Source organism: Drosophila montana, unplaced genomic scaffold, assembly GCF_035044405.1.
Source record: "Drosophila montana isolate Dmon_TW-CO22-7 unplaced genomic scaffold, ASM3504440v1 contig_1853_1, whole genome shotgun sequence".
In the NCBI taxonomy this organism is placed as follows: Eukaryota; Metazoa; Arthropoda; class Insecta; order Diptera; family Drosophilidae; genus Drosophila; species Drosophila montana.
Genome location: NW_026996772.1, coordinates 1358573 through 1383097, shown reverse-complemented (window position 1 = coordinate 1383097; position 24525 = coordinate 1358573). Strand labels below are relative to the sequence as shown.

The 24525-nt window shown below is 41.7% G+C and overlaps 1 protein-coding gene across 10 annotated transcripts in view; it reads right to left on the bottom strand.

Annotated features, from left to right (window-relative positions):
- Window positions 1-24525, bottom strand: part of dnc (phosphodiesterase dunce) — a 144333-nt gene that overhangs the window by 54709 nt on the left and 65099 nt on the right. Inside the window, exon 1 of one of the 10 annotated variants that reach the window (XM_064700707.1) lies at window positions 15693-16395. The exons of 7 other annotated variants lie outside the window; for them this stretch is intronic. In XM_064700707.1, the coding sequence (XP_064556777.1) occupies window positions 15693-15745 (53 nt within the window). In that variant the 5' untranslated portion in view covers window positions 15746-16395. Of the gene's footprint in view, window positions 1-10825; window positions 10965-11420; window positions 11441-15692; window positions 16396-24525 lie in introns of those variants that run through there. 2 more of the 10 variants (XM_064700712.1, XM_064700709.1) reach the window with 2 other exon arrangements.

Sequence of the window (24525 nt, the reverse complement as noted above, 5' to 3'; positions counted from 1 at the left end):
GACAAAAAAAAAAATCCATTAATTGAAGTGCAAATTTGGCTGTTTTGTTAGGCATACAAATATTCAAGTTGAGCCAGCTCTTAGTTTAATTATTTATTATACTTAGAGCAATTCAAAAGCAAATTGTACCCAAAAAGTGACTTTCCCTTTTCTCAGCGCTGAGTGGTCCCCCAGAAAGGGACATGTTCTGGATCTACATATACGAGAAACTACATACCAAATTGCGTATTGCTATCTGTTGTGAGCTCCAAGATACGCTCAAAAAACACAATTAACAAATCGATATTTATCGATTTAATCGATTTTCAGTCGAAAAAAAACAACGCTAAGCATCAATATTAAGTCACTAGCTTTTATAGTTTTCGAGCTGGATGTTGATGCTGACTAAGCGTACATATTTATATATATTTAAATATATTTATTTCTATATTACTATATATATTTATATATATTTATTTCTATATTTGTATAATATTTATTTCTATATTTAAATATATATATATTTATATCGAAGAACCTTTCTACGCGCGTTGCATAATTTCTAAAAATTAATTTTAATGCTTTTGCAATTTTCGCGCAACTTTTGTGGGTTTTTATTTTTTTCTTTGGATTGTAAAATAAAAATATTCATAAAAATATATATTTGTGCGGTTGAATTGAAACTTGATGCCAGCAGCGGAAGACAACTCCCATCGAAAGCAACAATTTGAATAAATGTAAATTGAAAGGTCGAAATAAAAGGTGAGGCTTAGTGTGAGGCTGAGGCTGAGGCTGAGGCTGAGGGTGAGGTTGGGCCGCAGCACGCGCCCATCTCTAAGCGGTTCGATCCAATCAATTCCTGATGTCTTTATTAATATTTATGCGTTGCCGCTGCCAAAAAGTAAGCCAAGACAGGCGCTCTCACTAGCACACTCGCTCAATTTGTGTGTGTGTGTGTGTGTGTGTGTGCGTGTGTGTGTGTGAGTTGCGCCCACGTCATAACGCAGTTCGTCTGCGCGCCCGAATATATGCAATGAAAATTTTTTAAGTGCTTTAATTCTATTTCATGGCCTTTGCATGCGTCCCTTTCGGCACCTGCCACTCAACCAGCCCCCACCCCCCACACCCCCACCAATTTGAGAGACCCCCCCCCCACCCCCGAAGCCCACTCTCAGTAATAATTTGATTGTGTTTGTGCAATAAGCGCGCCCTTCACAAAGCAGCGCCGCGGTCCTCTGAATATTATTTATGTTGTTTTTACTTCTCGAATGGCTTCTCATTTGCCTGCTGACATTTTAACAATTTGCATTAAAAATGCTCTTTAGCGCCAAATACATATATACATATATATATATATATATATATGTATACTTAAATATATATACATATACATATGTATGTATATATGTATGTGTGTATGTGCGTGTACTTTTTGGGTCTTCGTTGGGCGCCTTGCGTACACCACAAGGCCGCCAGTTGGCTAATCCGCTTTGTAGCCATTAATGGGCACGCCCCCCTTGGTCTTAGCGCCCCCGCGGTGGCCACTGAATTGGTTGGCCATAAATAAGAAGCCAGTTGGGCAGTCGACTCACGTAGGCGGTCATTAGATCAACTTTAATGTCATGCAGCGCACGTTTTTATTTACTTAGATCTCTCTCTCTCTCTCTCTTTGGCTTCCTCTATCGCTCTCGCTCATGTTCTCTCTCGCTAAGACAATGGACGGCCAGTGGCCGCTGCACACGCCCACAAAATGTTGCTTTTCAATAAGTTCACACGTTGTTAAAGGAGGCAACAACAACAACAACAACAGGAAAAGGTCAATCGCGTCGCCAATTTTGACCTTTACATATTTGGCTCATAATAAAAAATAAAATAAAAATTTTAATTTATGTTTGTTATATGGAAAATGTCATGCATTGCAATATAAAATGAACAAATATACGACTTTTCAATTTCATTTCATTTTTATATTTTTTGCTTATACTTTTCCCGGTTTTATTTTCTTTTTTAATTGTAAAGCTGCAATATTTCTTTAATTATCAGAACTTTTTCCTATTGTCAAGAGCAAAACAAAAAAGATTAAATAAAAAATGTTTTTTATTTCTATTAACTATTTTTTTGTCTCTCTTGCATTTCTCTTTTATGATTTTGTGCTGCTTTGTTTTTCTTTGTTTTCTTTAACATAGTTGAATATATTTTCTTACCATAAAAAACATTATAAAAAAATATATTAAAATAATGAGAATATCAAACAGGAAGTATGAAAATTCGTCTATAAAAACTGAAAGGTTTTGCAATTGAATATTTGCGTTTAATCAAGAAAATAAATGATTAGTTTTTGACAGAGATCAATTTGGTAAGCACCCAAAATAAAGGATTCCCTCAGCAAAATGTCCTGTCATTTGAGTCATTCTCATCATTCACATTGAGAGTTGAAAACGGCATTTAACATAGAGTAAAAACTCACTCAACATTCATCTACAAAGGGAACAAGGCATCAATCTTAAATTCAATAAAGAGATTTCTAAATCAGCTCACACCCATTCGCGCCAAAGAGTCTTCACTGTATTTGCATTTTGTATATGTTCCAATTACAGCAGAAAGACGTGAAAATGAAAGGGAAACCCTAACGAATTCGTTACAACTGGCAGATTCATCTATGCGCAAATCAATGCCACTCGCGGGGTCGGCATCGGGGGCTACCTTCTGTGCATGGCTGGTCACACTGGCGCCCATCATGCTGAGCCAACATTTTCATCATTTTCGATACACTTTCAGCAGGTGAGGACGTGCATATTCGTTGTGTGCCAGGTTATTGAAGCCAAAGACTTGAAACCTTGTTTGTGTAAGAATAAAATGGTTAACATTTGTTTTTAGGCCACGCCCACTATGGGAGAAAAGAGCATTGCGCAGTTGGTTACACCCGGCGGCAAAATTGCGACTTGTTCACCTTTTTGCGTCTGGCATTCGGACATGTTTTGAGCGAGGTTTTCAATGCATGCCATTAAAACTGGGGAAGACTTGGATGTGTCTGAGGTGCATGTGTGTGTGTGCGGGTGTGTGTGTGTGTGTGTTAACCTCAATACTGAGTAGACCAGCGTCTTTCTGCTGCAGCTGCCGCATTTGGATATTTCATCATCGCATGTTGCTGTCATTGCGAGTTCTTTGGTTGGCAAACATTTTGTTCTCCTATTGCCCCAGAACTAGAACATGCGCCAGGATTAGCTGCTGTGTAGGCCAGGCATGGGAAAAATGGGTAAAATGGGGGCACAACTTTAATTGAAATCTTTTTGAGCGGAGACTTTATGCAATTTCAAATACTTCCTGACGACCCCACAGCCAGCCAGCCCGTCAGCCCGCCCCCTTTGAATGATTGCTCGGCAAAAGTTTTGCCCAACAACTTTGGCTCAAAGTCAAAGCTGCCGCTGCAGCAATTGGGGGTAAATGGGAAAATGGACAAATGGGGAAATGGGGAAATGGGGAAACGGGGAAATGGGGAAATGTTAATGGAAGTTTGTTTTGCTCTCGTGCGGGACACAAACTGAAATCAAGTGCTGCCAGCTAGCAAAATGTTCAGCTGCCATTTGCTCAAAGCCCGCGCTGACAGATTGGTGACAAAATGTTTGCTGTGTGTGTGTCTGTGTGTGTGTGTTTTATGGGTGCTCATCCTCAGGTGATGGATGGGGACGCCAATAAAGCTGGACCCGGTTGGGCAACGGGGCAATGCAATTGTCGGCAGTCACGCGATCCACGAGCGACGATCATCCGAATTGTTATTGTGACTGTGGCTAGCTCTGGCAATAGTCGAGTGGTTATTAATTCACAATTTGTTGCACAAAACTCCAGACAAAATTATGGATTGTGTGCGATTCCATAGAATTGGATGCATATCTATATCGTTGCCAACTAATAATAGTGCTCTGAATGCATTGCAATTATTTTGCGAATCTATCATTTTTAATAAGCTACAATTTAATAAGCACCTAGGGAAACGACACCGGAACCAGATTGTTCAGTTGCCTCCAGCTATAATTTACTTCTGTTTGGGCATTCAATTGCCTTTTACGGGCATATACCTGGTCATATATGCAGCATAATCCTAAAACAGACGATTTTCTTAAGGCCCGACACCGTTTTCAACACTTAACTTGTGTTGTACAACACTGACAGCACAAGAAAGTGTTGGTAGTCGCGTTACTTAAACAATTTCCTTTCTGCTGCTACAAATAGGTTAAGCATGTCCAAGCCAGTGTTGGTAAACGCGTAAGGCAGTGTTAGTAATCACACAAGGCAGTGTTGGTATTCGCGTTAACTATTTTCCATTCTACTGCTACAAATAGGTAATGCATGCCCAAGGCAGTGTTGGGAATCGCGAAGATGTACTTTTATCATATGCTGTTGCTACAAATAAGCTAAGCATGCCCAAGGCAGTGTTGGTAATCGTGTTGCTATAACTTTTTACCAAGCTGTTGCTACAAATAGGTTAAGCATGTCCAAGGCAGTGTTGGCAAATGCATAAGGCTGTGCAATTAATCTCATTACATTAACCTTTTTTTATTCTGCTGCTGCAAATAGTTTAAGCATGCCCAAGGCAGTGTTGGTAATCGCGCAGCTTTAACTTCATTCCATGCTGTTGCTACATATAGGTTAAGCATGCCCAAGGCCTACGATAATGGGGCTCGTTTAAGTCTGTGCAACAACAACAACAAAAACGGGAGCGACAAAAACAAGAAGAAAAACAATAAGAGCGACAGCGACAACGACAACGAAACGGACAGCGATGACGATGACGATAACGATGACAGCGTCATGTAACGGAAAACGGAAATTAAAATCCACATGCCGGCCTGTCGACAAAGTGCCAAGGCGACTATAGAAGACATCAATCCACTACGCACATCCCCGCCCAACTTTAAACAGCCCCGCAGGCCATCTTGGGCTCTGAAGTGTGGCATCAAAAAGTGCGCAATAAAGCATAATAATAAAGACGTTCTAATAGATGAACAATTTCAAGTTTTGAAGCGAACAAAAGATGAAAACGAACCAAATGCAAATGCTTCAGAGCGCAAAATATGCTGCACACATTTATCTACACATGTGAATATGGCCGGAAACGGCTCACTCTAAGCGTCAAAGCATTCCGTGATAAATTTATAATATACTCCTCAAGGCTATATCGATAGAGAGAGTGTGTATGAGATATAGAAATACCTGTTATGATATATATTGATATGAATAAACATAAGTAACAGTTGACATGCTAACAAATGTTAGGCTAACAGATGTCTGATTAACAGTTGCCAGATTAACAGCTGTTACGCAAACTGTTGACAGGTTAACAGCTGTTATTCTAACGGTTCCCAGGCTAACATTTGTACGGTTGACAGCTTTTGGCCATACAGCTGTCAGGTGTACAACTGTAAGGCTAACAGATGTCAAATTGACAGATGTCAGGCTAAAACTAGGCAGGTTAACAGCTGTAAGGCAAGTAGATGTAAGGAAAACCGATGTAAGGCTAACAATTGCTAAATTAACAGTTGTCAGGCTAACGGATGTCAACTTAAGAGCTGTTCGGATAACAGTTGCTAAATTAACAGCTGTTAGGCTTACAGTTTCAAGGTTAACAGCTATTAGGCTAACAGCTTAATAGCTGCTTCTTCGGCTAAAATAACAATAAAGCTCAGATTAATGCTCGAACTGTTTCTTATAGACAAATTTAATGAAAGAGTCTTAGCTTTAGGAAGCTCTATTAAGATTTGGAAGCATTTGAGAGACCAATTATGTAAAACTGACGACCCAATTACTTGGTAATATCCCATATTATCCCATTTTTATCTAATATCTAACAACAATTAATTCATAATTCAAATAGATCGGGAGGATGGCGGCATCCATTTGAAAGACCGCGGCCCATTCATAATAATTTAGCAGACATTTTATGGCGCCCCGAAGTAGAAGTTGTTGTCAGCAGCAACAGATACTAAACTTCCAGCTAAAAAAGCCGCACAAAAGCCGACCCCTGGACCCCCAGGATCCCTGGCTCCTGGCCGCTGCCCCGCGCCCATCAAATATTAACAAAGTTGGCTGCCTGCGAATATACTTCAGCCAGTTGCCATGGCCATCGCAAATGTTGTGTGCAGCTCCTGCCGAGTCTTTTGCCTTGTTGCTCTGCGGATTTTTAGTTATTTTTTTTAATAACATTTTTCAATTATATACCTGTAAAGTGCATTACCTATGCACTTGCAAAGAGATAAACATTTAAAGCTGGCTGGCATTTTGCAATTATTATTTCCAAGAAAATGAAAATATTCCAACTAAGAATTTTCATTTTTTCTTCAGAGTAAAGTTAATTTAAAGACAAATAACTAAGTAGATATAAAAGTCCAAGAGAAAATAAATTGCTGGGCTTATTAAAAATTGCAATTTCACATTCATTGGGAATTACCTAACAAATTCTAGAAATAAAACTTTATCAATGTAAGTTTCAGGGAATATTTGTAATAGGTAGGAACTTAGGAAATGGAAGAGCAATATTTTTATAGGAGTTATAGCTTAATGGGAATTATCTGGAAATGGGAAGTATATCTATATACATAAGATATATATATCATTTAATGTCAGACAGTCTAAGACATAGTTATGGCACAGTTTAATGTGTGGCATCAGCTTAAGCAGAGGATTTGAACCAGCATCCTGCCTTTTCAGTTGCCTGAAAGACCATCATATTTAGACTGCAGAGATCTTCAGATATCGAGGACTTGTAAATGATATATCAAATACTATGACCGAGACGATCTATTGAGCCCAGGGCTACCTAAATGACCCAGAATAACTTGAGTTCGCTGAAGCAGCCCTGATTTGAGCTGAAGAGACAAACTCTTGCTTATTCCTAACTCAACATATATATATATATATATATATATATATATATGTATATTCCTATATATTTCTTTCTTTCTTAAATACAGTTTGGAAGGAAGAAAGAAAATTATATATATTTTATAATACAGCATAGATAAGTTAACCATTATGTAAGCAAAGTTTTCGGAACTTCAGTTCCTTTAATATTTTCCTTGAAATATTTACTCTTCATCAACTAATATGATACTTAGTTAAGTTCAGGTTCATATAGGTCAGATATGTGCACGAGATCCTAACTTCTGGTCCCCTTAGAAGCACACACTCTCCCCCAAACCCCGCTCGCACACACTATTTTTTCCTAGGACAAGGCCATAAAATCTGTTATTAGTAGGTAAAACATGTAATTGCTCCGCTGAGCGACGGCTGCGACGGAGCTGGTTGCAGTCGACTGTGCGGCAGGGCAACATGCGCTCATTTGGAAGCTGTGCGGAATGCAGAAGGTTGGCGAAAGAAGGGGGCCAAAGGGGGGCGGGTCGCACATAAAGCATGTGGCAGCTGTTTAGTGGGCGAAACACCGCATGGAGAGCATAAATGAAAATCAATAAATAAAAATTTTATCGCTAACCGAAGCTCAGAAGCTGGTTCCTATACCCGGAACCGGCCAGTAGCCAGACCCTGAGTGTGTGTGTGTCTCTCTCTCTCTCTCTCTCTCTCTCTGTGTGTGTGTGTGTGCTTTGGGCCAACTTTTAGTGCGAATGTCAAATAAGCTAAAAAGAGAATAGAAGCAACAAAAAACTAGCTAAAAATGAGAGCTAAATGTGCGAAAAACCGCCAAAACAAAATCAATAAATTGTTGTACAAGTTAAGTAGTGTAGTTCCCAACGGAAGTGGGTGGCGGGGCGGGCGGAGGGCGGTTGTCTGTGGCTGCGGCTGCGGCGGTGGGTGTGGCTCTCTTAGCGATTGGCATGCTAATGCAATCGGCCAATAAATCGCAAATGCATCAAAATTGCAAGCAAACCGAACAACGCGGACATTTAGTGAATCAAAGCGATTTGAGTGGCTGTCTCGGTCAGTCAATCAATCAATCAATTAATGCATCAGCCAAGCGGTTAGCCAATGCTTATTTGCAAAAACGTGCTGCCAAAGTGCGCACGAAAGCCGAGAAAAAAGCCAAATACCCTAGCAGAGGTTTTACACAGATAGATTGCATCAACTATCAATCAAATGATTGACTGACGTTTACTTAAGTCGACAATGCAAACAGATTTAAAGTTCTTTGTGGTTGAGTGGCCGGGAATAAAAGTGCATCAAGCAAATCTTAAGTTTTATCCGGAAATTCGCCAAACCAATATGCTCGCTTTCGCTATGTAAACAGGGTATTAAATGCGAACAGCAGCGGCGACGTCAACGCTGGCGCCCCAACAGAAAAGGCCCAAATTAAGCGCAGATCGCGGAACAAGCGAAATTGAATCAATTATGTGAGCGAGTGCGTGTGCGTGTATGTGTGCCTCTGTGTGCTAATCGCGCGAACAGTCACGTCCAAAATAGTATGCACGCCGAACGGGCGCGAGAGCAACGGGTTGCGAGGCGGCTGTCGCGCTGGCTGCTAAATAATCGCCGCTAAGCAAGGTACGTGACAGGTAAAGGTGATAGCTAAGCAGACATTTGAGAGAATTGCGACAGCGAAAAATGATAATGCTATGGCCATGTACATATTACAAATTATTTAAAAGGTCGATAAGCCCGCGTAGACACGTACGAGTTCTAGGCGAATCGCTGGCCAAGTGCGAGCCGATCATTCAGTACACTCATCATTCATATTCAGAACATATTCACCTGCTCCATACCCTTTTCGATGTGGAATCGTCTTCGTTGAGAATATATGACAAGTTCAGTTAAGATACGATAATCTAGTTAAATATTTATAAACCTCACTACAAAGATTAAAAGAAGGCTTAACACTTAATTCCACCTATAGCGGTGTAAAATGCGTGAAAAGTGCAAAGTTTTGATAGCAAATAATAATTTAAATTGAATTGAAAACATTTAAAAGCATAAGATTTTAGGATCTTTTGCCATTTCTAGTTGTCGCACAACTAGATGTGATTAAATTCACATTTTGCGGGCGAAAAATGCGTGGAAAGGGTTGAAGTTTATCCCGTTTTGTCTGCATCTATGTTCGGGGTCCGGATGGAAATCAAATTTAGTCAGTTGCTGGCTTTTTGCTTGGCTCTAAATTAAATTACGTTTGTCTTAATTGTTATTTTAAAATATTGGCCAAAAGTTGCAGTTGACCATGTTGCCGCACTTCATCAACGGACGCTCTCCCAGGACGACAAACAAGAAGAAGAAGACAACGCCGACGATGATGAAGATGCTACATACACACACGCACACACACACACACACGTATAGAGAGAGAGAGACAAAGTGTTGTCCTTTCATGTCCCTTGGCGCGGGCCCCGAAAACTTTTTGATTTGTTTAGGTAAAAAGTTGTTGCGTTTGGCTTATGCAAAGCACAAGGCGGCGACGTAAATGCCAACGCTGACGCCGCCGCCGACGCCAGCGCAACTCTCTCTCTCTCTCTCTCTCTCTCTCTCTTTCTTTCACTCCAGCTAGCCTAGTACTCAGTTCCACTGCTTCCACCGTTTTACCGTTCCACTGTTTGTTTACTATTATTTTGGCATCCGCTTTTAATTTACGCGTCGCATCGGCCAAGCCAAGCAGCAAATAGAAATGCGCTGGGCAAATAAATAGAATATGAATGTTGGCCGGGGCCGAGCAGCTGCTGGACGGTAAATTACATTTTTGAAATCAACGCCAGCAGCGCTGCCGATAGAGTTAAGCCAGCAGTATGGGAGCCGGGGTCGGGTCGGGTCCGGTGTCGATGCTGCTGTGCAGAAGTGCGGCAACCGCGCGTCGCATTAGATGACGCTCGATGAGCAGCAGAGTTGGATGTAGAAGACGGAGAAGAAAAAGACGGAGAAGAAGAAGAAGATAAAGAAGACAGCAACTGATTCACTGATCCATTCAACCTTATGTACAATATGTTTGCGGGTGGGAAAATTGAGTGGTGAGCGTGCGTTAAGTGAAGGCGTGGGGATGGGGGGAATGGGGGCGAGGCACGTTATATCCTGCCCGTTGTCTGCTGTTGGCAACCGGGCGGCATGTGGGCGTGGCTGGGGTACATCGCAACCGTTTTACTGTGCTGAAAATTCAATTTGATTTGATTTGATTTTCGTTCTCGTTTTCGTTTGAATGCACACCAGAGGCGGCAGCAGCAGCAGCAGCAGCAGCAGCAGCAGCTTAGAAATGATATCAAATTAGTTGAAATAGAAGTAAAAAGACTCAACCCCCCCCCCCCCCCCCCCCCTCAATCGACCCCACTTCAGCTTGAGTTGAGCTGCGTGTTGGTTTTGGGTCGCTTTTAAAGAGTTTAAGCAACAGCAGCAGCAGAAGAAGAAAAGCTCTGCAGCCAAGAGATCACAAGTTGTAAAAGGTGAGCGAGACACAGAATGGAAGTGAAACGAATGCACATGATTTACTTTGTAAAGCAGAATGCGACATTTCTCAAGCAACGCTTAAAACAACGGCTGGCTGAAGAGAAGGCACCGAAGAGAGCACGAAGAAGGTAAAGGGCGATCACTTGATTAGGCAATAGGTCTAATTAGAACATTGTCGGAGTGTGCCATTGCCATAAATATTTAAGAGTAATTAGCATAAGACTATTTACAGGGACAGTTGAATTTTACAAGCACTTAAGAAGATAGATGACATATACATATGTATATATATATATGTATGTATGTGTGTGTATAAGATAATAATTATATCTTATATTGTCTTGTATTTATTATATATACCAGGCTTTATACGATTATGTATTCGATTGGAAAGCGTATGCACTATTCGATGCTTTCGCTCTGCGTACGTTCTATGCGTATATATATATATATATATATATATATATATATATGTACGTACGTGTGTATATGTATGTCTGAGCGTGTGTGCATGTCTCTTGCTTTTTCAAGTGCAAATACAAATTTGAAGCAAACAGCCACGCGACAATTTGGGAAGCCCGATGTCAATTGAGCGCCTTTTTATAAGGCGGCTGTGCACACACACACACACACACACAAAGACACATACACACACACGCACAGATACATACATATATGACCACGCTATGTACTTGGGTGCTAGCAAAGATTTTCATTGAGTTGAGTTTTGTTGTTGTTGTTGTTGTTGCTTCTGCTGCTTTTCATTTTACGTTTTTCGCATTTACGGCGCGATAAAAAAATTAACAGTTTTGTCGACTTTTGTTGTTGTTTTTATGGGACGATTTTTTTTCTTGTTGGTTTTGTTTTTTTACTTTTTTTTTTTATCGCGTCTCGGCCGCAATTAATTTAAAACATTAAAATTTTTGCCATGAGGTCGTTCGGGGCTTCTTTTTTTTCTAATTAATTTCGTTCTGCGGCGACGTTGTTGTTGCTGCTGTTGTTGTTGTTGTTGTTTTTGTTTTTGTTGTCTTACGCTAGTTTGCACTTTTAGTAGTTGCTCACTCGTTCTCCTCTACCTCTTGCTCTCTCACTGGCTCGCGCTCACTAACATTTGCTCTCTCCCTCTCTCGCTCGAGCATGTGTGTGTGTGCGTGCGTGTGTGTGTGTGTGTGTGTGTGTGCAGCCGCTGCCGCCGCTGCTGCTGCTGCGTTTTGTTTATTTGTCTGTTCCACTTGTTTTTGCCTTTCGCCTTTTGCACTTGTGCATTGCAATTTTTATTATTATGTACTACACTCTGCGAATTAGTCGCTCGATTGGACGTTAGCTACTGTTGCTCGTGGGCCCGGCGCCCCCTTTGCCGCAGCCGCCGCTGCTGGTGCTGCAGCAGCACTCCCCTCAGCCCGCTCTTCGACAAAGCATTTATCACGCACAAACAATTACAAAAAATGTATATATTTTATGCGAAAAGCGCGCGCGTTTAATGCAACTTTCACAGTTGTTTTTTTTTTTTTTTATCTCTTGTAGGCTTTGGGCGTTTTATTGCAATTTAATAAATATATTTATGTGTTTATTATTATTTGTTTTTGAACAAAATACAATTTTTTTCATAGGAAAAGTCACACCAACCGCCGCACGAGCAAAGTTGCTTATACGTTATATGATGAAAACGAAACGGCAACGACGAACGGAACGAACAACGCGCTCGAAACGGCACACAGGCAGAGACCAGCGCGAGCAAGAAGCAGCAGCAACAGCAACAGCAGCAGCAACAGCAACAGCAACAGCAGAAGCAGCAGCAGCGTAACGAAACGAAACGAAAACGAGGCGAACGAATGAGTGCACGAAGCTGGCGCAAGGCGACGTGAGTGAGAGAGCGCGGCATGAGACTGAGAAGGAAAGAGCGCGTGTCGCCATGCGTGAGAGCCTTGCGTTAACATGTTCTAGGTGGGTGGTGATTTTGGGTGGCCCCAACCTTTTAATACGTGCCTTCGCATAATAAGTGCCGCTGCGAGAGCATTTGGCAATTGAAATTGAAAGTTGTAATGCGACGACGGCGACGACGACGACGACGACGGTGACGTTGACAACAGCATCAGGCAGCATCAGGCATCGTTGCTGTCGTCTTGCAAGAGATTCATCATCAAACAGCTGCCGCGCTTGTCGTCCTCTTCGACCCGGCACCTAACAATCGCGCTCTCCTTTGCGCGTTCGTACTCTCTCTCTATCTCCCTCTTTCTATCCCTGTTCCTCTCTTTAGTAAACAGCGGAAATCCAATTACAAGCAGCGAGCAGCGGCAGAGCCCAAATGCAAGGGCAGACACAGCGTCGACGACGGCAAAACTTGCAGCTTACCCAAGTACAATGACTTGACGCTGCCAATCACACCCACACAAGCACACAGACACGTGAGTGATACAGTGTATAAGAGTGCCAAAAGAAGAATCGAACTTGCGAATTACTTTGCATTGCACACATACACACGCACACACACACATAAGCACATGCATACTTTCATGCTAACTTACAGCAAATCGGTCATATCAATTTTTTTTTTTCAATTCTGCTTTGAGCGGTTTATCGAAATGTTGCTTTGCACTTGACACAGATCTTACTTCAGATATCGTGTTGCACATGTTTTATTTACCTTTTGTGTTTATTATTAATTTTATTAATGCGTCGCGGGCTAATCTTGTGCTGCGGCTGCTGCTGCTTCTTCTTATGCTGTATTTATCGCTTGTGATAAAAAACATACACAAGGTGCTGCAGTCGTGAGTGGTCGACTTAAAGATACCCTGTAAATGCGATCTGAACTGATATGTAGAGTACATAACGGCAGAGGCTGTGCTTCTTCTTATGAGATTAGACTAATAGAGAGAGATGGGCACGAAAATGTACTCTATAGGGTCGGAAATGCGTAGCCTCCTTCTATTTGTTACATACCTTGGCAACCCTTTAATATACCCCTGCTTAACCACTTTTAATGGGCAAAGGGTCTAAAGAAAGGCAACAACAAAAACTGTTTTATTTGCAGTCGGCCAGCAGCTTCAAAGTGTGCCGACGATTCTTATCAGCAGCAGCAACGACAACGGCAACAACAACAACAGCAACAACACCAGCAGCAGCAGCTATGATCGCAGCCGCCGCGTGCGCTTATCAAACAAACAAGCGCACAAGAAACGGCACCTGCCGGACCGGCCCCCCTGCAGAGAAGCATCGAAAACGACACACCAGGCAGCTCAAAGCAGCGGCAGCGGCAGCGGCTGCGGCGCCGGCACAGCGCAGCGCTAAGCAGAGAGGGAGAGGGAGAGGGAGACTGAGCAAGAGAACGCAACGATGCAGATGGTGTTGCTTTGAAGTGGTCGTGTGCGTGCGTGTTAGTGCGTGTGTGTTTGCTTGAAGCTTTCGCTGCCAGCCTAATTCTTATTGGGATTTGTGACTGTCGCTTTGTTGTGGTTCTTGTTGCTTGCTTTGATGCAGATTTCGCATTTTACACAATTGAAAAAAGCTTAAGAGAAGTACAGTTAATTGCTGCCGAATGAATTCGCATAGCAGCAAAAGGAAATCCGAGCGACTCAAGTGTGCGTGTGCGTGTGTGTGTGTTTGTGTGTGGCAACCTTGAACTTTGACCTCGCGCCTGGCCAAGCAGCCAGTAGAGAGCTTTGCTAGCACATCTTTAAGTATGTGCGCGTGTGTGTGTGTGTGTCTTTGTGTGCGCAAGCATTCTAATCGGAGCCTAAAAATTTGATTGACCTGCCTGTGCCATGCCTCCCCCAACCCTCTCGCCCATTGACGATATGTGACGACAGCTCTTATTGCCTTCTCTCTCCCACTCGGCGCGCTCAGCGCCCGCGAGATGAACGAGCCTGATGAACGGTAAATGGAATTGGAACTCGAACGGAATGGCAAACTAATAATTAGTCCCAAGTGGGTTTCATAGCAACGAGTGCCTCTCGGCCATTAGGCCTGATTCAGAGAGGGCGGCTGCTGCTGTCGTGTTATCTTCACGGCAGATTGGATTGGGGCGGTGGCGAGGGGAGGGGGGTTTGTGGTCAGCTAGAGTGTTCTGATTGTGAACAAAATAGAAAGAACCGAAACATCGGAATCAATGTCTATAGAGTGTGTGTATGTGTGTGTGTGTTTGTGTGTTTGTGTGTGTGTGGGTGCAATGATTTGCGGAAAATCCAACGAGTACACCTGAAAATTGAAAATTTAACGAGTGGACTATACGCAGGGTGGGGCTAACAGTGTCTTAATACCGCAATTATACCGTTCGAAATCCTGAAAATGTTAAAATTCAACAGGATTTTTCAAAAATGGAAATTTCAATGCAGCAATTGGAATTGTAATTGGACTAAAATTTTTGCAATTGGAATCGCAATTAGACTATAATTTTTGCGCCGATCCAATTAAAGAGTTTTCGGATTTGAGCTCTATCTAAAGAGGAAATACAAAACTTTGGGAAATTCTGCGTTGACTCGAATTCGAACTCGAATAATTGGCGAACTTTTGAGGTAATTAAGATATGCTAGTTTTTTTAACCCTTTCGACCCCTAGTTTTTACCTGTTTCTAGTTTCTTTGAAGACCGCTTTGCCTAATCTGGCCTCAGCTCGATGATGCGAACTTTATGCGGGAACCAGTTGACAAACCAGTTTTCTATTTTTTTGCTGTTGTTATATTTCAAATTAACATAATAATAGAACACACACAACAATTTGATCAAGCCTCCGAATGACACGCGACACGCAAGTCTTATAAGAAGATCTTTCAAGAAGTTGAGCATCGATTTAAGAAAGGAACAAAAACTGGCTTTCGAGTTAGTAAAGTACATATGTACATAAAATAATAGAGCGTGACAAAGGAAGCGATACTAGGTCTAAGCACACTGGAGAAACTTAAGAGCTACGTTTATAAGAGAGAAGTTGAGTATAAGAGTGGAAACTTAACAGCTAGAAAGATGTTACTCAAGAGGGTTACGTGAGAGACTTACAACGAAAAGGAAACGAACAAGTTTTTGTTCTTCGGCTTGCCGAAGTTCAAATACCCTTGCAGATAGTAGAAGATCAGATAAGGCATGTGTATAAAACGATATTCTGATTGGAACCCCGAAAGCTTTTCGGAAAAAAATCATTTTTGTTGCTGATGAATTCTAATTGGAAGACTTGAGGACATGTCCGGACAAGCGGAGCTCGTCCGTTAGCAAAGATTTCAGACAAACTGTGTTCCATTTTTATGCTACCCCAACAGCAAGGGTATATAGAGTATAGATCAGTTGAGTTTAAAGTGGAGGAGGGGGATAATTTGCAGAGGGTGGGGTTGGGGTGGGGGTGGTGGGCGCTTAGTCACTAACCTTGTTGGGGAATTGCGATAATTGTAGCAACAACAGCAGAAGGAGCAAACCATATAAACGAGAAAGTTGATGCTGCCGCACCAGGTCGACGTCGTTGCGGATGCGGATGCAGACGCGGACGCGGATGCGCTTGTGGCGTTTGTATTTGTATTTGTGTTCGTATTGCAGTTGCTGCTGCTCTCCTCGGTCGCGGTGCCCGCCGTGGCGCTGCTGCTGTGACGGCTGGCAGTGTGCTCGGCGCTCTCTGCTGCTGCTCTCTCTCTCTCTGCCTCTGCTTTATCTGCAGTTCGGCCGCCTGCACAACGGCCGGCGGCGGCGTTGAGCGCCGTTTCGACAATGATCGATGCTGCCGATGATTTGCGTCGCTGCGCTGCCGCTGCCGCTGCCACTGCCACTGCAGCTGGCGCTGCGTCGCTGCTTGTTTTGTGTGCGCTGTGCTTTAAGAATTTGCTTAGACGTCGCGCCGCAGTCGACTGCGAGTGGGAATGAAAATGGGTAGCGGCGCTGCCAGCGCCCAGCGCTGGCGGTGCGCTGCAGGTGGAGCGTTTGCGTTGCTGCGAGGCGGCTGCTGCTGCTGTTGGCACTAGCAGCGATGTCGACTGCAGCGTGTCATCGACGAAGCTGATTTGCTTCCACTTCTTCTTCTTCTTTACTTTGGCGGTGGCTTTTAGCAAATGTCTTGTTCGAAATGCCGGCGTTTGCGTTGAGGCAGCCGCTGTTCCGCCGTTTGTTGTTGTTGAAGTTGTTGTTGTTGTTGTTGTTGTAGCTGCCGTTAGACTGTGACTACGCCGTTGACGCGCTGCTGGCGCTACAGCTGCACCTGCTGCTGCTGAGGCGGCGGCGGCAGCGGTAGCGCTGTCGCCTTTGCCCGCCAGTTCAAAACTTTGCCGCACACTCACGCACACATGCACAGACACACAGACACCCAGACAAGGGCGCGCACACACACACACCAATGCACATTCACGCACGCGGCGCGCGTCGTCGACGTCGCGGCATTTGATAAGCGGCGATTGTTGTTGTTGTTGTTCTGTTCTTTTTTCTGTTTTTTTCTTTGCTGCCGCTTCTTCTATTGCCGCTGCCGGTGCCGCTGCTGTCGCTGTGTGATTTGCGTTGATTTACGATTTTAATTTAGATTCGCTTTTTGGTTTTGCCGTTGCTGCCGCTGCCGTCGCTGCTGCTGCTGCTGCTGCTGCTCGCGATGTTGTTTGCCTCGTTTTTGCTGTTGTTTTATGTAATTTTTGTTTGCTTTGTGCGCCTCTTTCTTTGGCGTCGCTGCTGCTGCTGCGACAGTCGCCGGCCCGCAGCGCTGCCGAAACACTTGCAAAAAAATTGTCAAAAAAAATGCATAAAATTTGCTGTGCTTTTTGCACTTGCTGTTTATAATAACAACAAAAAATTAACGTTTTTATTTAAATTTCGAGCGCGAGACGGTTTGTTGTCTGTCACACACACACACACGCACGCATCACGCGCTCTCGCGATGCTCACAGCTGCAGCGACCGCACAACACTGGCACCAATCGAGCCAGCGACGCGCGACGCCAACGTTTTTGTGGGAGAGCACCGACAACGACGACGACGACGACGCCGACGCCGACGCTGACCGAGCGTGCGAGCAAAACGACCAAGCGACCCACCGTCCGACCGACCGACCACGCACGCCACCAAACGTCAAAGCCAAAGCCAGCCAGTGCCAATGGAAGCTGTGTGGAGACAGCGGCGCTTTGCCGTCTACGTGCTACGTGCTTCAACGTGAATAACGTGCGCAAAACAGTAGTAGACGCCAGCGTTGCCTTTGACGCCGACGTCGACGTCCATGTCGATGCCGATGCCGCTGCCGATGTCGATGCTGCTGCGTAGGCAGTGCATCATTTTTTTTTTTTAAGCTGAAGTGTGAGCTTCTAACAGTTATTGTAGTTTCTATTGTTGTTGTGTGGGAGGCTGCATGCGCAGAGAGCAAATGCTTACAAATTTATCAAACTTAGCGTATTTTTGTTGTTGTTGTTGTTGTTGTTGTTTCTTATCGGTTGCAGGTTGGGTTGTTGTTATTGTTGTTGTGGCTGCTTTTCAATTGCTAAACAATTGTCAACAACAGCGCCGTTGCCCAAAAAGTAGCAGAGCAAGCGCCAGCTAAATGCCTACATTCTTGCTCGCTCGCTCGCTCTCTCCCTCTCTCCCTCTCTCTCTTTCTTTCTCTCTCTTCCCGCTGTCTCTCTTTGCGCAGCAACACCAAAAGTGCGCGCTCTTCTGCTGCTGCGCTGCCGGCGTCAAGCATTGCTGCGCTGCGGCTATCATAGAGCGGCTGTTGTTGTTGTTGCCGTTGCTGCTGTTGTTGTTGTTGTTGTTGTTGCGCATTGCACTTGAAAACTTCATTTACGCATTGCTGCGCTTCTTAGCCTCGCCCTCCCCCTTGACTACCTCGCCCCCTGCCACAGGCCAGAATAGTCAACGGCATTTGCATTTGTAATGGAGTCGGCCAAGGCGGGGTCAAGTATTGGGTGCTGGTTGCCGTCTTGACTAACACGATGCAACAAAAAATGCCTACCACAAGTTTTGCCGAATTGAGACCCAAATTGGCTAATTCAATCAATACTTTAACTAACTACCTGATCGTTGAGAGACTGATTTGGGCTTGGATTAAATTAATTTTGATTATGAATATTGTGCTACAAATGGTCTTAACTGTTTCTTTTCCCAAAAACAAAGATGATAGTATAAATTATATTCCCCATAGGCATCTGAGCTGGAGTTCCATGTAAGGGGTTTATCTACGCCTATACTAATAAATCGGCAAGAGCTCGATCATCCGGATGCCTCGCTTCTTTATACCTCGAAAATCAGTATATGCGTAATATTTAATGATTCTGGAAAAGGCTTCTTGTGCGAAGCGCTTCCTAATTCATAGAATTTAGTAATTGCGTCGATTTCTGTTGAGGAGAAGAGTTTATGTTAACCTTCAGATTGAAATAGTTCAGGGTCCATAAGTCAGGCACTCTCAAGCTACGCTTGCTCAGTATGAAAAACAAGACTTTCCACGAAAAAACAAATACATTATATTCCCGATAATTAAGGGAAAACGAAACAAGTAGCTCAAGCAAGTGAAAATAGATTATTACATGAACATTAATATATGAAAATTAATTCAATTCAATAATGTTAAATTTTGTTTGTACAGTTTCCTACAAATTGCCTATGAGCTTGTGTCCAAATTAAAAGCCTTTTCTAATTTGAACTTAAAGGCAAGAAATATTCTATCTCCCGTTTTCTCGGGGATAAGAATCCCAAACTTCTTTCCCAGCGTCCGAAGGCCATTATTCCTTTGACAAGGGAACAGAACAAGGACATATATATTAATTGTTTTAATTATAATTAGTTAATTATTAAATTGTTTAAATTAATATTGTTGATTTTCAAGATTTTTTTTTTTTAATAATTTTTCACTTATCTTTTTTTCATTGTAAAAATGAAAAAAAAATTAAAAATATAATAAAAATAACACTAATTATTATAATGAGAATAACAATAAGAATAATATTAATAATAGCAATGATAATAATAATGAGAATAATAATACTAATGATAATAATAATATTAGTAGTATTAATAATAACACCAATAATAATAATAATAACACCAATTAATAATAATAATAATAATAATTATAATAATAATAATAATAATAATAATAATAATAATAATAATAATAATAATAATAATAATAATAATAATAATAATAATAATAATAATTATAATGTTAAAGCTAATAATGTTAATGATAATGATAATGATGATAATATTACTAATAAAAATAAAAATAATAATAATAATGAACAATGATGAATAATATTGGGATTAAGAAAATAATAATTTAAAAATTCTTTTAACCCATTTATACTTGGGATACTTAGTGTGTTTAATTATATTTATGATTAATGATAATCAATTACACTAGTTTGAAATTACAATCAATTGGACTTGTTAATTTAATTATAATTAGGCGATTCGCTTCGACACTTGACGCAATTCTCTTGACGTGACAAGAATCCGACAACCACCCGCCTATATAGCAGCCCCCCCCCCCCCTCCCCCCTCCCCCCACCACCCTGCCTTAGCGTTAGTCATGTGAATTTGGTGAGGCATCAGTTTTTGGGTAACCCAATGCCGCCGCTTCCCGTTGCCAATTGCGAGCGGGTGACCCCACGAGGTGGCAACTGCTGCAAGTTGGCTGGCTTTTCGTTATTGGCTCTTGAGCCCCTGGCTCAGGTGCGTCCAAGGGGTCCATCAGCTGCTCCCCTGCAAAGTTTCAAATTTCTTGGGAAGCAATTCAATAAGAAAACTGCTGTGACCCGCAACCCGCAACCCGCAACCCGCCACACGGCGAGCTAACGCTGTGAGCTGCGGGCTCGCATTGCAATTATCCGGCCAGCTTCGCCTCGAGAGTTATCCATCAGCGGTCAACGTGAAGCGGGCCACTTGGTCTTAAATGAAAATTACCAGCGTTGAAAACAACAGCAACAACAGCAACAACAACAACCGTAATGGGCAATCGGATGCGCTGATATTTGCTCCTTGGTGGCTAATTTTGATGTTGGTCCCGGCATAGCCAGGTGGTGGCCAAGAGGCCACAGCTGGCTCCCGGTTACGTTTACGGTTTTATGGCCTCTAGCTGCGGGTCCTGTCACTTTCCAGCTCTGCCCTCTGCCATCATTTGCATAAGAGCGGCCCACAGCTAAGATCTGTCAAGATGAGCTCTTGAGCAGCAAACCGCCTGCGGTTCGCTTTCGGACCAAATACACTCTTTCGCCGCCTTTGGGGCTCTATGGATAAGGCCGAATTCACTTGCAGTTCGACCCAAAAGCTTTCGAATTAATGCGAAGCTCCACTTATAATATCTATATAAATTGTCTACAATCTGAGTCTACTCACATGGAATCAAAAGAGCGAAAACTCTCATAGAATCTAAAGAGAGAATACTCTCATAGAATCTAAAGAGAGTATTCTCTCATCGCATCAAACAGCTTCCACTATGAAACTCAATTTATCGCACAAACTTAATTTTAGCTTCTTCTTCAAGCCCTAAAGTCAAATTGATTTGCCTTGCATTAAATGCAAGTCGTTTCCATATATATATGATATATTGTGAAATGATTAGTTATTAGTTTATCGATATATATCGATATCGATATACCTGCTATAATATAATAAATAAAATGATTATTCAGGTAATCGATATATATCAATAAAAAGGCTATAATATTATATAAAATGATTATTTGAGTAATCGGTACATAATGATATATATATACATACATGCTTTACCATAATATAAAATGATTGTTTTATCGATATCGATAAACAGACTTTATAATATATATCGCTATACAGGCTAAAATGTCATATACAATGATAATTTGCGCAATCGATACATATCGACATACGTGTTTTAATATAATAAAAAATGATTGATTTCTTATAATCCATATGTATCGATATCGATAAACAATAAACAGACTTTATAATATAAAATGATTATTTAGCTAATCGATAGATATATCGAAATCGATAAACAGGCTCAATAATCTTATATTGTTATAATATACAATTATTTGGTTAATCGATATATATCGATATCGATATACAGGCTCGTTTCCGACTAAGGCTTTTCGCTTCTCACACTCAAACATTTTTAGAGCATTTGCAGAACGTTGCGATGATTCTTTGTTTTCGGTGTTTTAAATTTGTACTCTTCTGCTTCTGCTGCTGCTGCTGCTGCTGCTGCTGCTGCTGCTGTTTCTGCTGTTGTGCTTGCTGCTTTGTGTGTTTTTTACACAAAACAACAACAACAAAGAGAACAACAATAAACAATAACAGCAGCAGCAACAACGAGGGGCAGAGCAACTAAATAATGAATGGAAAATGGCACCCAGGAGGCACTCGCTTTACAGATATACTAGTCCCACAATAGCAACAAAAAAGCAACAACAACAACAACAACAACAGAAACAGAAACAACAACAATCATATTGCAGAGCGAGCTTTTTGGTCTGTAAATTTTTTGATTGTTTCAGTTGTTGTTCTTTGTTGGCGCAGCTCTATGTAAAGTGCCAGATTTTTGGAAGCTTTGGTGGATGTTAACAGCGTTTTTTTTTTGTCTTGTTAAAAAATGTCCATAAATTGGACAATTTAATTTGTGCGTTTCGGCGTTTGTGACAGAGAGTACTTTTATACACTTTTATAATCAATATGCGAACTTCTCTGTGTGGACTTAAAAGCTGAGATTAATAAAAGGTTTTTTGCCCGCAACTTTTCTTTTGTTTTTGCCCAGCATAATAATGTGGAAAATGTACGTCAAAATAGTTGTTAATGGAGAAATAGACAATAATGTTGCAGTTAAGAGCTTTCGCTAAGGCGATACCCTGTAAACTGGCTGGCAGCAAACAAGGCTCTGACCTTGACATAACTTAAGAGCCACTTTTTTAAAAGTTTCCAACGTTGTGGACATTACGTGGCATTACATAATTATTTTTAAGGGTTAGCCCTTTGAGCACAGCATTTACAGGGTATTTGCGCTGTGGCACATTCGAGCTGATAATTTTGTCTAGTTTTCGTTTACTTAAATGCTTTCAATTTCCTGCGCTTTGAACTCTGTTTTCGTTTGAGATTTGCTTGCCGAGTGAATAAGCGCGTGTCTAAGTATGTGTGCGTGTGTGTGTGTGTGTGCGTGTGTGTGAGGGTGGCGCTTACGCATACATGCATGCATGTGTATTATGGCCATGGCATTGACTAAACTCGACTGCACTGCCAGCCCAGCGGGTGGGCGTGGCCAACAGCCAGGCAACAAATTGCATACGTTTTATAATATTTTTCTCATTTATTATTTTCTATTTCTCTTTTTCCTTATAGTTGTTTTTTTCTTTTTTGCTTGCTTTTGAGTTTTCTATGTGAATGATGCAAAAGTTGCACTTGATAACAAACAGGCGCTGAGCGCTGCGGGAGGGGGCGGATGCTGGACACGCCTCCAAGCCCACTCCACCGAGCAGCATACTCGGCTTAAGCGGTGGGCGTGGTCTTTTGGGGCGCGCAAGTTCACGAGCGGCTGGTTGGCAAGCAAAACCCGTTTCCGCCCCCTTAAATTTAATCAGAAAAACGTCCAAGGCTACAAAAAAAAAAGAAGGAATGCCAAAGTTCAAAATGTTGCGATTTTTTTTTGAGCGCGGCGATCGACATACTGCCACGCCCTGCCGAGTCCGCCCCATTCCCTCCTCTAGTCGCACAACCAGTTGCGCCTTGCTGCTGCCGCACACCCTGCGTATACGCAATATCTAAAATTCAATGCCGCGACGACTTTTCGCCTGGCCCGCAACATTCACACACAAATACCGTTTATTGATTTATATTTAGACCAAATCGACGCCCCTTTGTGGCCAAAGAAATCAAGCGTTTGAACATTATAATAAATAATTTAGCTCATTTGCGAACTTACCGGGGAATGGGGAATACCAGAGATAATAGCAAAGACTTTGACTTGCACTTACCTATAAAGAGAAAAATAAATGCATACAAATTAGTTCCGAGTTTTGAGTAGAATAAATTTGAGAAGAATTCAAGTATTTGAGGTGGAGCTTTAATATGTGGCAGAAGCAAAGCTTTGGGTCTTGGTCAAGAACGAGAAGCCTTTAAGTTTATTTCTTAAAGGTTAAATCATTTATTTATATTTAGTTGCTTTTTGTTTTAGATGTGTTTATCGCTAAGGAATAATTGTTTTTTACAAAATAATAAAATAATAATAATTAAATTCTGAAAACATTTTATTTGTTTTGTTATCTTAAAATTTATTTTATTTTCTTTTTATTTAATTTATTTTTATTTTTTTATTTATCTCTATGTATAAAACTGTTTGTCCTGACTGACTGACTGACTGACTGACTGACTGACTGACTGATTGACTGACTGATTGACTGACTGATTGACTGACTGATTGACTGACTGATTGACTGACTGACTGACTGACTGGCTGAATGACTGACTGACTGACTGACTGATTGACTGACTGACTGATTGGTAATTCAAAGCACAGCCCAAACCGTAAGAGCTAGCAGCTGAAATTTTCACTGTAGTTACCTTTTGTGATAAAGGTGCACGTTAAGACGGGGAAATTTCACCCGCATGTGTGGAAAAATCGAGAAACTTTTTTGTTTACCATCCGATCGGCCTCAAACTCATTTTCAAAGATCTTTGTTCAAATTCATTTATGCGGTCTTTTACACTTTTCGAAGAAATTCTGGAAATGGCGGTCAAAATTTTGGTGATTTTTTTGATTAAGTTTAAAGTTTTGTCCGATATGCTTAAAACGTATTTTCAAAGCTCTACATAAGAACTTAGTGAATAAGTGTTTCAACGATTTGGGAAATTTCACCCGCAACAGTGGAAAATTGGCGGAAAACGGTTATAAGAAAGTTTTTTGTTTACCGTTCGATCGGCTTAAAAGTTATTTTAAGAGATCTTAAAGATAATTTATTTTGAACGTGCCACGGGCAAGGCCGGGATATACTCGCTAATAGTCTAAATAGACTGAGGTCGAAACTTCCCACTAATAATAAATCGGTCAAATCTTAACCGATTTTCACGAGGTTTATGCCTTTGTTCATAGCTTGGCCTCTAGGTAAATTTGTCATCTAAATCTGGCAACATTATTCTTGGTCAAAATTCATGTACCCTCAAATATCCTATATCGACATAGGTCGGAATTTCCCTTCCCCCTAACTCGGTAAAATCTCACCCGATTTTCATAAGGTTTGGCTTTTTGTTCATGGCTAGGCCTCTAGATAAAT